Below are 14563 nucleotides of genomic sequence, written 5' to 3' on the forward strand. Positions count from 1 at the left end.
TACATGTATTTTTTCTTTTTCTTTCTTTCTTTCTTTTTTTTTTTTTTTTTTACTTCCTGCTTTACATCCACTCAGCTTTGATGATGTCATGGTTTTTCCATGTGGGAAAGAGTCAGCTCGCCTGGGACTCCCCCCACCTCCTGCATCGGGGTGACCTGCACTTTTATGCAAATAAGGAAGAGCTGCAGCTCTTCAGAACCTTTCCATAACTACATGAGATTTCAAAACCTGTTTTTACTTGTTTTAAAAACCATTAAAATAGCGTTCAAGATTTATATTCCCTGATAAAACCAGAAGCACACATTTTTAACTAGTGCACACTAGCAGGTTTATTGATTACAAAAATAGTTTTCACTTTCAATTACACGAGACTGAATATTCAAATTTTAATCACTGGGTTTACTGCAGAGTAACAATTCTTAATATAGAAATATATATTCCTCTTTAGGACTTTAGCTTGGTATTTTTCTATTCTGTTTCTGTTCTTTGTTTTAGAAAAACTGCATCCCTGCTTTTCAGACCTGTTACAACTTTCTCAAAATAAACATTTTCTTTAATTTCTTATACCATATATTATCACAGTATTGTTCAACAGCAAATAATTTATTCACTCTTCTACACTGAGGATTTTATTACTTTGTGAAATCCCTCCATATGTGCTTCAGTTTTCAGAATTTGGGCATTCAGTGTGTGAAGAAGAGAGACCTGAAGGAATCAATTTCCTTACGAATCTCGAAGAAGATCAACCCTTTTAATGGTGAGTAGAGCTTATCTGGTTGGTTGAAAGTTCTCTTTTCAAGGATGTTACTGTTTTGGTTGGTTCGTTCATTTTTGTCCTGCCTTTGCTTCTGTGGTGGAGCACTGGGTTGCTGTTTTTTCTTTTTTTCCCCAATTTTTATATTTTTTGAGAAACACTCTTCCCTTTCTGTGTCCCTCCTAGTCTTTCCTCACTGGCATCACATTATGAATCTATTTGGGTAGCTGCCTTTTTCTGTCCCTGCCACCCTGCAGATAGGGTGCTATCTGCAGGAGAGGTGCTGATGTTGCTCCTTGCTTGATTTTACAGCATGGGAGCTGGTACAGGCAGTAAGGAAATCCACAGCAGTACCGATTTCAGTCAAGTCAGGGGCGAGCTGTGCTGCTACAGAACCACACCTGTAGGGACCTACCCACAGGCTGTAGTTTTACACGATAGCTGATCTGACCTAGCTGTGGGCTGCTCTCAAAAGGCGTCATCCTGCCCTTCCCTCCATCCCTGGTCACACACTCCTACCACTTCCCTCGCATCAAATAGAGAAGCCGTGTGGCTACATGGTGAACAGACTCAGCAAGATGCTCCAATGGAAAACCAACTCGCAAAAAAAAAAAAACAAAACAGTTTTCCCTTAGATCAACTTGCTAAACCAATGTATCTCACAGCCACGTGACTGGTAAATCAATGCACAGAATTCTGTTCTTGCTCTTTGTCATCCTGTAGAGAAAGGTTTCTTTGACATCTGAATTCACTGCACAGAAGTGCAATCTTCTTCAGGATTGTACTATGTAAAGTAGACTGGAATTAATTTAACTTACACCTTTCAGTTTCTCCACATTCTTGTCAAAATCCTTCAGCTGATGGTATGGACGTCTTGTACTTGTGTATTGTAGTTACAAGAAAAAGTATGTATTTTATGTCAGCAATCGCTTTAAGGAGTTAGAAAACTAAAACATGCATGCGTTAGGAAAAAACCCCATCCCAGACCCTTTAACTTCCTCATTCTGAGGCCAATGCACACGATACAATTGCTAAATAAAAAACCTCCTACAAACATAGCACCATTAACACTGTTGACACATTGAACTTCTACTGATCAAGAATGATGAAGCGTTTTTAAAACTTAAAAGGCCCCCAGTTTTTGACTGCCTATTCAAAATAAAAATCATTTCGGCTGACAGTAAGTTCATACTGTTACCTCAAAATCGTATTGCTTCAATGCTGACTTTCTTATTCATAGTTTTCCCCAATTATAGAATTTAAGAAATTGTGGAAAGGAAGCTGTGGACTCTTCTTTTGTTTCTCTGGTACCAAGCACCAATAGTGCCTCTGAGAAGAAGGCATTATCATGAATGCATTTATGTATTCGCTTAGGTGTGGCAAAAAACCTGGAGATTTTTCAAACCCTTTTCAATACCCACAGAAGTCATGCTAAATTCAGGTAAGGCCCTTGTTGGAGGGTTGGGAACTAGGTTTCCAGCTAGCTTCAAAATACATACTTTGCTTTTGTCCTGAACAGGACAAAAAGAAACATGTTGAACTCGCTACAGGATGAGAAATGCTCTAGATAACAGCTGTTTGTTGTCAGGCTGATGGTCCATCAAAACCAGAACCTAGTTCTGATAATTTTCACACACAATAGCATGTTTTAAAATTAGTCCTTCAACACAGTTTAAAGAGTATAAAGTAGTGTTTGGCTTACTGTTACCTTGACTCAGCCAGCTTTACCTTGATTTTAAATCAAAAAAGAGGAACTCTTCTGTTTAGCCCCCTTGGCTTGCTTTGTTTTACTCCGTAAGTAAAACATGAGTTGGCATTTTCTCTTGATGTTGTGCAGTAAAAGAACAAGATAAACTCCTTTTATGTAGGTGTATTTCCCCAAAGAAGCTTTAGCAGTCACATAGAGCTCTGTTCTTAGCGCTGCTCAGCGTAACAGAGTAAAGACAAGTTTACAACAGTTTGAGAGTAGACTCGTGCAGTGGTTGGCACGTAACTCCAAGTTCACTCATCGTTCTGGGGCAATTGCAGCTGGTTGCACTTGGTGGCATCAGATCCTGGGCTCCTCTCTGCCCGGCCAACAGCAGGGAGACCTGCCCTGGCAGCAGGGGAGAGCCTCGCTTGGGTGACACACAGGGCAGCACCCTGCTCTTGGCAGGCCTTGTGCTGAGAAGGGGCTGCTGGCAATCCCCAGCCTGCGTAATTGCCTTTCAGCACTTGTTAACGTGTCAGCACAAAGCTGAGCCGCCTTGAGAATGGCCTCCAGCCGCTTCAGGGCAGTCCCACGCTGCGCGGAGCCCAGAAGGGCATAGGACTAGGGTTTAATAAAACAGGATTAGTGACAGAAGTATTTTTATTGTGTGTGCTCAGTTGATCAAAACAGGTTTTTGCTAGCAGCAGTCACCATAATGCTTACTGCTTGATAAGGTTGGAAGTTTTATATATGGGTTTAGTTGGCTTGTTTCGTAAGGTCAAGAGTATCACTGCATTCTTCAAGGTGGTTTAGGATGTGTTGTATACATCCCATACTCTGCATTTATTTACTACTTTGTCTTCGGAAAGTTATCCAACTTTCCTAATTAGAGAAGTTTCTCGGGGTTAGGTGCGTCCTCTAAGCAGGTTGCAAGTTAATGCTGCTCCTTCCTTGTAGGAACATCAAGTTCTGCAGGACTGCTGGTATTTTTCAGCGATGTGAAAAAGGTTGTGTTGAACATTTAAGTTCTCACAGAGCTGAAAACCTGTCTTCAGGGTGTTTGTGAGCTAGGAGTTTTTTCTTTTTCTTCCCCACTCTCTTCTGGATCAGTCAAATAATCCCCATCCCGAGTCCCCATTTGAGGCAGAGGCCCTATTAACAGACAAAATATGTCTCCAGCTTGCTGCCACGTGTATTACCCGTGTCAGGAAGGCTGCAGTAATAGCAAGGTGTGGGTCCACGAGGTTGCATTCCAAACTTCCTTGTGTAAAGGGGCCTTCATCTTCCAGGGAAGCCAGGGTGCCACAGGCAGCTGGGGTGGCAAAGGGAGAGTGAGTCCTAATGCAAATTCTCTGGCGGTGTCATCCCTCCTCCGCAGCGGGCAGCACGTGGCATGGACACGCGTGGCCGTCATGGGCAGCAGTAGGAACTTGCTCAGTAAAGATGCACGTTCAAGATAATTTTCTCCAGCACTCTCACCTAGCTGTTGAAGCGACCGATGCCTACCGCCGAGCTCCTGGGTGATAACAGGGCTGTGTCTGCACATCGTGCCGTGTGCCTGCTGGGGCTGCCTGCATCTGAGTCACCCTGAGAGCGTATCTGGAAGGCTGTTTCACTTGAAATCCCCACTGTTAGCTGGCACCATTTGTCCATTGTTAGAGGCAGGATAGGTTCTAAACATCCTCTGTGCAAGTTGTGCGAGTTCACTGTGATGGCATTCAGGTGATCTGCCAGAAGGCTGCTCCTCTTGACTTAGCCTTAACAGAGAATTGTTGTTTCCACACCATCACTGGACATACTCATGACCCGCGTTGCTCACAAGGCTATGACCCGTATGTTTCTGTCCTATAAAGCTAAACGATTACAGCAATCTCTATTGTCTCTTATCCCTGAGCACACCAGGAAAATGCTGTGCACTGGCAGCCTGATGCGTAACCGGGCCTCCTTGGCTTGACGGCGATACAAATGGCATGGCTTCGAAGGAGCAGAGTTACTCCTCCAGTGGAGCTGGTCCATGTCTGCTTTCTAGGGTGTTTGTTTTCTTTTCGTAGCTGTAGAGTTGTGCCATATCCTCGTCCTACCATGCACTGTCTGATGTATAGCCAACTCAAATTAAAAGAAGAGCCAGTCTTGAGCTCAGAGCTTTTGTGGGTGGGTGTGACTTGAAGCAGAGACAACAATTGACTTAATAATAACCTAAGTTAATTATCAATGAGGAAAAGCCCTAGACGTGTTCATTAAATTTAGGGGAAAACTGTACTTTGCACAGTATTACAGAGGACCAGCCTTTTTCTAGCTAAATGGATGACAGTGCGAAAACCCTAGGCTTGGCTTAGGGCGCGAAACTGCCCGATTTCAGGCACCTGATCGCGAGAGCACAAATAGGCTTTCCCTGGAGCTCGGCATACACTTAAGGTTCCTGCTCCTTTGTAATTGCTCTCGCTAATAAGCGCTTAATTAATTTTCAGCCTGTCCCACGTACCCCGCCACTAACGCGGCTCCGTTGGCCTCCGCAGTCTTTCCTCTCGCCGTTTCCCCTTTCCGCCCGCGGGCCGCTGACCCCGCGCTCGCTCCGCACTCGTCACAGTCTCCACGACACCCCCTGCACGCCTCCGCCTCCGCGCCGCGCTCGGGCTGCTCCCCACACAAGTGGCGCTGCCTTCCTGCCCACGCGCCCCGTCACCCTCTCCGCAGCTTCCCCTGCTGCTGGCCCCGGCGCGGCTGCGCCCCGTGAGCCCCTCAGCTCTGACGCCAGTCGCCCACACGGGCTGGGCTCGCCAGGATCCCCCTCGCCAGCCCACCCGCTGCAGGGGCAGCACGCACTTCGTGCTGCAGCTTGTGGGGCCGCGGATCTGCGAGCAGGCGACGTGCCCCCAACCAAAAAGGCAGCTCTGAGCGAGACGTGGGGAGTGAGGAAGGGCTTGAGAAAGAGAAAAGCACCGCGGGCTTCTGCAGTGAGTGTCCCAGGTGTTAAAACTTCCAACTTACTGCCCTGAAATTAAATGTGTAGTGCAGCCCCAACCCCAACCAGGTGCTCAAGCTGACAATCTTGGGAAGTGAGAGCAGGCAGCTTCGTAAGAGGCACAGGGCAAAGCCACCTGAGGAAGGCTAGATGCCCGGATCGTACCATTCCTTTAGCTTTTACCTTTAGAAAGCCTTCTGTTCTTCGTGCACGTGGTTCTTGCTGTTTGCCCTGAAATTTGTATGTTAACATAAAAGACAGTCTCTTCAAATTTCTTAAAAGGGAAGAAGGAAAATTACCAGGTAGAGAGACAAAAAATGCTGACTTCTTTTTTAATATGGTAAACAAAAGTAGCTAAAAGTATGTCTTAGAGACGTACAGAGGGGGCTGGATATATGTTTAATTCTGCTCCAATTTAATGTTTTGTGTTTTTTTTTTTTTAATATCAGACTTAAAACAGGAGGAGAACCCACCTACAGTCAAATATTGTTTGGACAAATGTCTTGAAACTCAAAAGTTTACATTTGTACTCTGAGTGTTTCCCTCGGCTTTTGTTTCAAGCCAGGTCATTCACCTTTCCTGCGCTCCTTCCCCCTGCACAAACAAAGTTGATGTCACTTCCTTACGCCGGGGCAGCACGTAAGATGCGAGAGGGAAATGTCACCTCACCACGCTGGGAATCTGCTGCCTGTCGGGCGCTTACTGACTCTAGGTCAGCATCCAGATTTTAGTCGTTTGCACCCTCACTGATTTTTTTGTTGAATTATTGAGTTCTGCTGTTGCACATGCTGTTTATAGATACATGCAAAAAGCTGTCTGTTTTTTTTTTTCTTCAGCGTTGATTGAACTCATCTCGCCACGCAGCACAGAGGTATAAACCAGGCATGGGTTTATCCGTAGAAGAATTGTAGTGCTGCCACAGCCCTTCCCTCCTCTTGTTCCCAGCTTCTCCCTCTGAGCAAGTGCTGGTGGATGGTGTTATGCCCCTGGACACATAGCCAAACAGCCTGGCCTATCATGCAGCTCTGCATCTAGTTTCCAAAGCCTGGGTACAAAGGAGAGAGCATAACTTTTGGCTTTTGTCAGCAAGGGGCAAACAGCACACCGGGACTATCTGTTCTTTCTTTTGTACCAGTACGGTCGCATTTGGAAACAGCAAATGTAGCATAAAACTATTTGGCAAGGTCCTTTTTGGCTGTGTAGAGTTCAGCTGCAGGAGACCCCGATCAAATACCCGGGCAATTCAGTGTGTGCTGGCAGCTGCCTGCTGTAGCCCTCCTGCAGGCTGCCTGCCGTGTAGCTACGCGAGCTGTGGCCTCAGTGTGGACATGTGTTGGGGAGAGTGAACTGAACCCGAGTTGTGCCTCCCAGGCACCAAGAGGGGGCTGTCATTTGCGCCCGATTTCTCTGGCCGTAAATCAGCACTGCAGAAGACAGCCTGTCCTGCTGCTGCATCTCCTTCCACCGTTTCCCGTGTGCCAGGTCTGGTGTTCCTGGGAACTGACTGACGACTGGAGACAAGTCTTTTCCTCTTTTATTCAGCCAGGTTAGTTTTCGGCCAGACCAGTTCAGTTCTTTGATCTGATTCACCATGTGAGAGCTAGTCCCAGCACAAGGTTAGTGCTGGAAATGATGCTTGGGCAGAAGCCACCCCTTTACAGCAAAGCCTCTGTCGTAGGCTGGGTTAAATCAGCAGGTATCAGGGCCACAGGGGGTATCTTGGGGCTTGAGGTCACTCGAGGAGCAAAACACTTGAGGCAAACCACCTCTGTGTCATCGCCTAAACGCAACCGAGCTCCCAGCATATCCCTGAATTAAAAAGCACTGCCTACGTAAGAGAAAAGGTAGAACATAGCTCATGGTGATCATTAGTGATGTGCGCTCCTGGGCGGTCTCCTCAGTGCAGGTCATTCTCCTTGCCTGAGACCGAGCGTTGCTCAGACACCCCCACAGCCCCTCTCTAAGAAGCAAAGGTCACACGCTGTCCCTTTGCAGGGTGTGCTGCTTCTCTCAGCCCAGCCAGCTCTGAGTGTGTCACGCCACATCATTTGCCCTGGAAGTTTCCGTGTAAGTTATGTTTAGGTGCTAACGTGCCTCCCTCTCTGCCCACTCCAGAAGTTTGACATCATTCGCCTAGAAGCTGGGTGGAGGGAGGGCTACATGCGAGGAACCTATTTAATAGCTAATATTTGGTATCGTATTAAGTCATTGCTCTTCAGCGTTCAGAATAAACTTTCACTTTCCCTCTAGCATCACCTGATGAGTAAACATCAGGCCCTTTAAATCCCCTAATAACGTCACCAGGTAAATGGGATTCTCCTGATCTTTCTGGATGTTGAAGACTTTAAAACAATAAAAAGCAGTAGGGATCAATGAACAGGAGGCCTGATGCTATTGGCATCTTTAATTTTGTGCCACAATCTGGAATTGTGTGTTAGTGACCCGGACCCAGAAAGCTGTGCTGCGGAAGCCAAACCCAGGAAGCCCTATAATTCAGTAGAAACCCAACAGAGCAGCTCTGGAGTTCAGGGATGAAGACCTCTGAGGCAGGCACAACCCAAGCCTGACCCTGTGTCGCGTGCGCTGCTGGGGCTCGCCAGCTCAGGGTGGAAGGAGTTCGTGAATTGTATGGGGTGTCTTTGTGCCCACACTGAGGCTGTATAAGTTTCTTCTTGTGATAAGAGAGTAAAGAATCTTTTTTTCCAAATGCAGTTATTATTATTGTTAAGTTGGGGGACCAATATTTCTATCAGAGGAGTCATAAACAGATGTATGAAGGATTTGCTAGTTACTGTAGCTGGTTGCTGGTAGAAGAACTCCTAATCCCCAGCTTCAAACCCAACTCTAGATACTGTTTTTTAAACCCTGTTGCCAGAATCTTGGGGAGTGGTGTTAGTTTTATTCGGTTGTGTTTCTGTGGATTTCATGATATCAAGCCTCTTAATTACTTTAAAAACTTTCAGTTCTTCTCAGTTCTTTTAAATATTATTATTTTTATTTCTACGTGCTTGCTACGTGTTGCTTTTGAAAGTTCTCCTTCCCCTCGTAAAGTAGTCGTCCTTATAAACATTACTTCACTTACTCCTGTTTGCACGGATAAATACAGAAAACGAATTTTTGCCCGATGAAGGCTGGTTTGTTGTGAGGTTGGGCCATCGCAGGAACGTGCTTCCATGGTTGGCTGGGTTGCAGCTCCTGTAGTCGGATTCACACGCGGACAATAAGGTGTGGTACCACGCAGCAAGAAGTCCAGAGAGGAAGTTGAACCCTTGCCAACAGCAGAGCACTTCTTCCTCTTATTTACGTGCTGTGTTCAAGCCTTGACTGCCGTGCCTGTTCCAAACATGCTGCGTTGTGCAATCTCCCTGTTCCACATGTGTGATGCCACTGATTTCACTACAGCTGCATGTATGGAGCTCGCACGGGGTGATGGTGTGCGTACTCTTTGCCTCCAGTCCTTTCTGTTCCCCAAATCCTGAGCAGCGTTTCTTAACTTACATAAATTCAGGTTTGTCGGGTTTACTGCTGTCTCCTTCGGTATGGAAGTGGATGAAATAACACCGAATGACACGACCATCCTCTGCACAGCCATACTCCAGGAATTAGTCAGTGTTTGTCTGCCTCGCTCTTGTTTGTTTTTAATATTCTGAAGGTGTAAGCCAGCATCCGCTCAAGTCAGCGGTTACTCTCAAATTGACTTCAGAGGGAGCAGAATTAGATGTTCATTAAAAATAACAGCATCTTATTTTGTTTGGATGATAGTCTGTCTTTTAGGTGTGAAAGAAATACGTTTTGGAACTGATGAAAGCTGTGTGCTGCTTTACGCAAGCATGGGATTTAGCCTCTATATTTTTAAGCGTGCCATCACAAGATGGAGTCGCAGCTGTCTTGTTCTCCTTTTTTGCCCTGTTATGTTCTTCTCATCTGGTTAAAAATAGCCCAAGAGGAATCAGTCTTGACTGAGCACTTCCTCTTTCAAACTGCAGATTTTTTATAATGTATTAAGTCATTTATAAGAACATGCAAATGAAGAGCTGTGTTTTTGCTGCAATATGACGAGCTGTATACAGCAATTCCGTGTTTGGCAGTGGTCGGCACACTGCACCTTTCCTGTACCAAGTTGTCAAACACATTTGTTGGGAACTTCTGAAAGTTCGCAGTATAGGAAACGTGATAATTCGAACATTAGCATTTACTTAGTCATTTTCTCCTATCTAATGTATTTTTGCATTTATAGAGTTCTGTTAAACTTGGCCTCCTGTTATTTGTTTCTGAGAAGGAGGCTGCTGCACCTGCGGAAAATGCAGCGCGGGACTGGTGTGCTGAGAGACACGGTGTGAGAGGCTCGATTGCACGGCCACGCAGCCCGCACGCTGGGTTCAGAATCCAAAGCCAGATCCAGATTTCGTGCTTGGCTTCTGCCTGCAGGGAGTTGGCTGGTGCACGGGTACCTGATTTCATTTTTCTGAGGTTTGAAATTTGACTACAGCTTGGGCTGTCCAGTTGGATCCAATGAACATCAGCGGCTGATGGAGCTCACTCATGTAAGCCTTAATGGCAGCGTGTGCTGGGAGCTCCTTGCTTCCTGGCCTGGTGTCAGAACAGGGATTAGAGGCACCCGAACTGCTGAGAACAAAGTCATGTTAAACTTCTGATTATCCGGTATGCAAGGTCCAGTCTAGAGAATGCACTTTTTTTTTCTTTTTTCTTTTCCATTTTCCCTAAGTCGGGCTGTATCTTCTCTTTTTTCCTTTTCTTCCCTTTATTCCTGTTGGGCTGCATCTAGAGGCACTTGGACTACGGAGTCTGCTGAGCACTGCCCGTTCCAGCAAAGTGCTGAGGTGCAGAGACCTCATCGTACCCAGCAACTCCTCCAAGCATGAGCATGTCCTCGAGCAGTTTTATCAAAGGTTTGCTGGCAGTCACCATCAGGTGTTGGGCACCAGCATCTGCTTCATCCTTGGTCGGCCTCACGAAGCGCCAGCCAGTGATGTAGACCCAGGCTGGGACGAACAGAAGGGCAGGGGTGGAGGCTGTGTCCGTACCCACCCGCAGGCTTTCAGGGACAAGCTGTGTTTTGCCCAGGGCGTCCTCGTGCAGCGTGAGGCAGCGCTGGCTGCTGCATCCCGCGTGATGCTCTGCTCCTGGCCTGGGCTGAGGGGCGAGCTGCTCTGCTGCCACGGTGCCTCGGCGTTTGTATGTCAATGCACCTGGCTTAAAGGAGTGTAACAGCAGAGAGAACTGCTTTCCAAAGATCCCGTTCTGGTAAGGTAGCAGGTCAGCTAATGAAGTACATTAAGTTGTAAAACTTCACTTTGCACATCTGAGTCAGACAGCAGCCTGAGAGATTCACAGGCAGAGCTCCCCTGGGCCCTCAGGTTTGTGAGGTTGCGTACAGACTTGGTTAGCACTTACTGCTGGGTCTGGCTTGAAATATTGCTGATCACGGGCTTGCAGAGCGGAAAGGTGATTTGATTTCTTTTTGCAATAGAAACTGGGAGAAACTGAGATATTGAGAACACCAGAAAGACTACGAAATGCCAGTGGAAAGTATTCTGAGCTCAGAGCATTTGTTATTTCACACTATCAAAAGGTGAAAGGAAGAAAGCACTTGAGTGGGTACTGTGGAATCTGCTCATGGCAGGGTGGAGACCAGCCCATGATAAATGCTAAAGGTCAGAGCATTGCAATCTAATCAGCATGGTGTGATCCCCAGGCTTTTTATCACAAGCACGTTTAATCTTTTATTCTTGCATGAGGTCTTCGAAAGGGCAGGGGAGGGAGCGAGCTTCAGAGGATGTGATCTGTTGACTTGGCACACGTTCACTTTAGGTCATTGTACCACAGAGCGATAGAGTATCTCCAGTAGGAAGGGACCCACAAGGATCATCGAGTCCAACTCCTGGCTCCACCCAGCACCACGCAAAAATCAGGCCACGCGACTGAGAGCCGTGTCCAAACACTTGAACTCCGGCAGCTCGGGGCTGTGCCCACCTCCCTGGGCAGCCTGTCCCAGTGCCCGACCCCCTCTGGGTGCAGACCCTTTCCCTAACCCCCAGCCTGACCCTGCCCTGTCCCAGCTCCATGCCGTCCCCTCGGGTCCTGTCGCTGTCCCCAGAGAGCAGAGCTCAGCGCCTGCCCCTCCGCTCCCCCAGGAGGCCTCCCCTCAGCCTGCCCTCTTGTAAGGAGAGCCTGACTATGGTGAGCTGCTGCTTTGAACAATTTTGGGAGACGCAACTGCTTTAAATGATCTTAATTATCACTACTTCTACTTGAATAAAATAAGATTAGTTTCTCATTTGTCAATCACTGAGTATCAGCATAGTAGTTTAATGCCAGAGCTTAAAGGAAAGCATTTGATTTCTGATAGTGCTGCTTTTCCCAGAGCTGCCCACGAAGCTGGGAGCACACGAAATGTGCAGTAGTGATATCCTAGGCCCCGTGTTTTGGAAGTAAAATGGTGAACAAAACTGAGATGTTGAGCTGCGGCTCTGCGTTACTATTCTTTGCACTGGCAGGAATGTGCAAGGAAACACATCCTTCCCAGCCAGGGTTTGCTTGTTGAGCTGCAGAAGCGTATCGCGATGGTACGACACGCTAATCGCTACTCCCAAAGGTTCAGAAGTGACACAGATGTGATGGGAAGGGGGAGATGGTCTGTATTGTTCCACCTTCGGTCTCGCCCCAAGGACTGCCTTCTGATTATTTTTCCATCTCCGTTTCTAGAGGAAAATAATGGTAACGTGTAGCAGAAATCTCTCACTTGCTGAAATCTTCAGCTGGATCTGAGTACTGCTTTGTGAAGGTTTTCCCTTTGGCAGTGGCATTTCTTTTGTAAACCTCATTATGCACAAACGAGAGAGAAACAAGTGCAGAGAATGACTTTTAAACTATAAATACGTGAACTTGCTCTGCAAGGCAAGGTAAGGACTCAAGGAACAAGTGGAGAACTAGGAGGAAGGATGAAAGCGCTGTGAAGGTGGACGTGCCTTGGTTGGTGTGACAGAGTCTGTTTTGGGGTGCACGGTCACCTTCCTCTGCTGCAGCTGCTCAGGGGCAATCCCAGGTTGGCTCATCTGAACTCGTCCATGGAAAATCTGGTCAAAGAACAAGCCTTTAGAAAAACACCAAGGTAGGAAGGACTCTGCCTTGTTAGAAGGGACGTTTTTACTTTTCTTCTGCTTTGGATTTCGCCCTGTTAGATGAAGGGAAAGCGTTAAAGGCTTCTCCACCATATGCTGTGTGCAACCAGTTTATTCATGCAGCTCCTGTAACACCAGCAGGAACCATGGGCACGTTCCCTCCACATCAGCACCGCCGCTTCTTTTACCAGTGGAGACCCATCCCGAGTTTGTTAAAGAATTGCTGTTGCTTTTGAAGACTAATTCTCAGCCTTGTCTTTCCTTCTGCTGTTCAGTGCCTGAAGAGCAGCTGCACAACATCGATGAGTACGATCTCAACGTCGTCCGGCTCTGCTTCCAAGCTTTCCTCCCTGATGAACACGGCAACTACACGTTAGCTCTGCCTCCTTTGATTTCCAACCCAATCTATGACAACAGTAAGTACCAGCTCAAATATGTTTTTTTTTCCACTTTTTTTTGGGGGTCCCTTTGCGTGAAATGAAAAATGCCAAGACAGATTCTGAGGTTTTGAGCTCTTTGGTAGCCCTTGGGGCACTTTTCTGTTTTGGCACTGTTAGATTCACGCCTAACGCATGGCAACGCGGTTGGCATCCTCTCAAAAGATGACCCCAGCATGAAATGTTGGTACGCTGGGGTCAGAATTGTCCGTCGCTGCCGTGGGCCCACTCACGGGTGCTTTCTCAGCCCTTGTTCACATATGCAGCAATGCCTGCAAGGACAGGCCTGCTTCTGACGTGCCGAGCAGTTAAAATTATAATGAGAGAGATGGCTGCCACAAAACCCAACTGTTGTGCACCTAAAGCCCGTTTGTCCCACTGAGGAGTCTTGCCTTTGACTCGTGAGGGCTCTGCAACAGAGCTCTTGAGAGATACTTACCTCAGTGGGACGCTGTCCTAATGCTTTTGTGCCGCCCTTTGGCATCCCTTTCAGTCATATTTTCGGCGTAGAGGTGGGTAATGGGGGAGCTGAGGATTTCAGCCCTCACTGTGTGCTGGATTTCTGCTCCTGGGGAAGAATAGCAGAAGAGCTTTTAATCGTGGAGAATCCTTTTTGGCAGCGATTTTTGTTTCTGCAGTGAAAGTATTTCCGTGTCAGACGTTTAAGGTCAAGGGCCATTATTTTAGGAGAAGCTACAGCATAAAATGAGATCTGCATTTTATGCGTTGATGCCCAGAATTTTGTTGATGTGTGCATAACCGTAATGAAAATGTTTAATATGAAATCAGGTGGGTTTGGTATTTTTAGTCTCTTCTAGAGTTATCTAGAAGTTGAAATTGTGTGCATTGTCTTACTGAGAACACTTGTAGTATTAATTAGGGTTGAGATAGAAATGATAGACGAGATTTGCAGCTACATCTCAGATGCCATTTAGAAATATGCCAAATCATGATTACTCGTCTGCGTTGATTGACGTCAGTCTTTGCTAAGCTGCTGAAATGACAGATAGCTGTGTGGAGGGGGAAGCTTGGTTTTTTAGTGTGGGTGTATGTGGGCAGCTCCTGATACACCGTAGGTATCTGAAATCCTCCGTGTAACATAGCAGCAGTGTAAATAAAACAGTGCATAACTGTAACCACAAATCATAAAAATTATGCGGCTGTTGTCAGGAACAGCAGTTTCAGATCTGAATTTCTTAAAAAAAAAAAAAAAAGTTAGCATTTGTCAATCAGCTCTGCTGTACGGTACTGGCTAACAGAGGTTATAGGTTTAGATAAAAGATAAAAACGTATGGTGCAGTGGGTTTGGGAATCCTGTGTTGTTACACTTCAGGCTTTTCCAGCCCCATTCAGATCAGGATCAAAAAAAATATCCAGAGCTTCTCAGAAAATCAGCTTTCACATCTTAATTCCAGTATTTTCTTCGCTTTCTAACGCTTTTTAGTTTCCACGTGCTTTGGGTAGTAGAGAGGTGTAAGAATAACCTGAACATAATGTGGAAGCAATCACATTAGCCGAGACTGGAAGTTTGTAACTTATGGTGTTACAGGCAGCTTCTGTTTTCAGTTGCTTGTAACA

The 14563-nt window shown here is 46.5% G+C and overlaps 1 protein-coding gene across 2 annotated transcripts in view; it reads left to right on the plus strand.

Annotated features, from left to right (window-relative positions):
- The window catches only part of REL (REL proto-oncogene, NF-kB subunit), a 32816-nt gene that overhangs the window by 11883 nt on the left and 6370 nt on the right, over positions 1–14563 (plus strand). For both annotated transcript variants that reach the window (XM_032183631.1, XM_032183632.1), the window contains exons 4-5: positions 666–757; positions 12824–12964. In XM_032183631.1, the coding sequence (XP_032039522.1) occupies positions 666–757; positions 12824–12964 (233 nt within the window). The remainder of the gene's footprint in view (positions 1–665; positions 758–12823; positions 12965–14563) is intronic.

The sequence above is a fragment of the Aythya fuligula genome, chromosome 3 (assembly GCF_009819795.1).
Source record: "Aythya fuligula isolate bAytFul2 chromosome 3, bAytFul2.pri, whole genome shotgun sequence".
Taxonomy (NCBI): Eukaryota; Metazoa; Chordata; class Aves; order Anseriformes; family Anatidae; genus Aythya; species Aythya fuligula.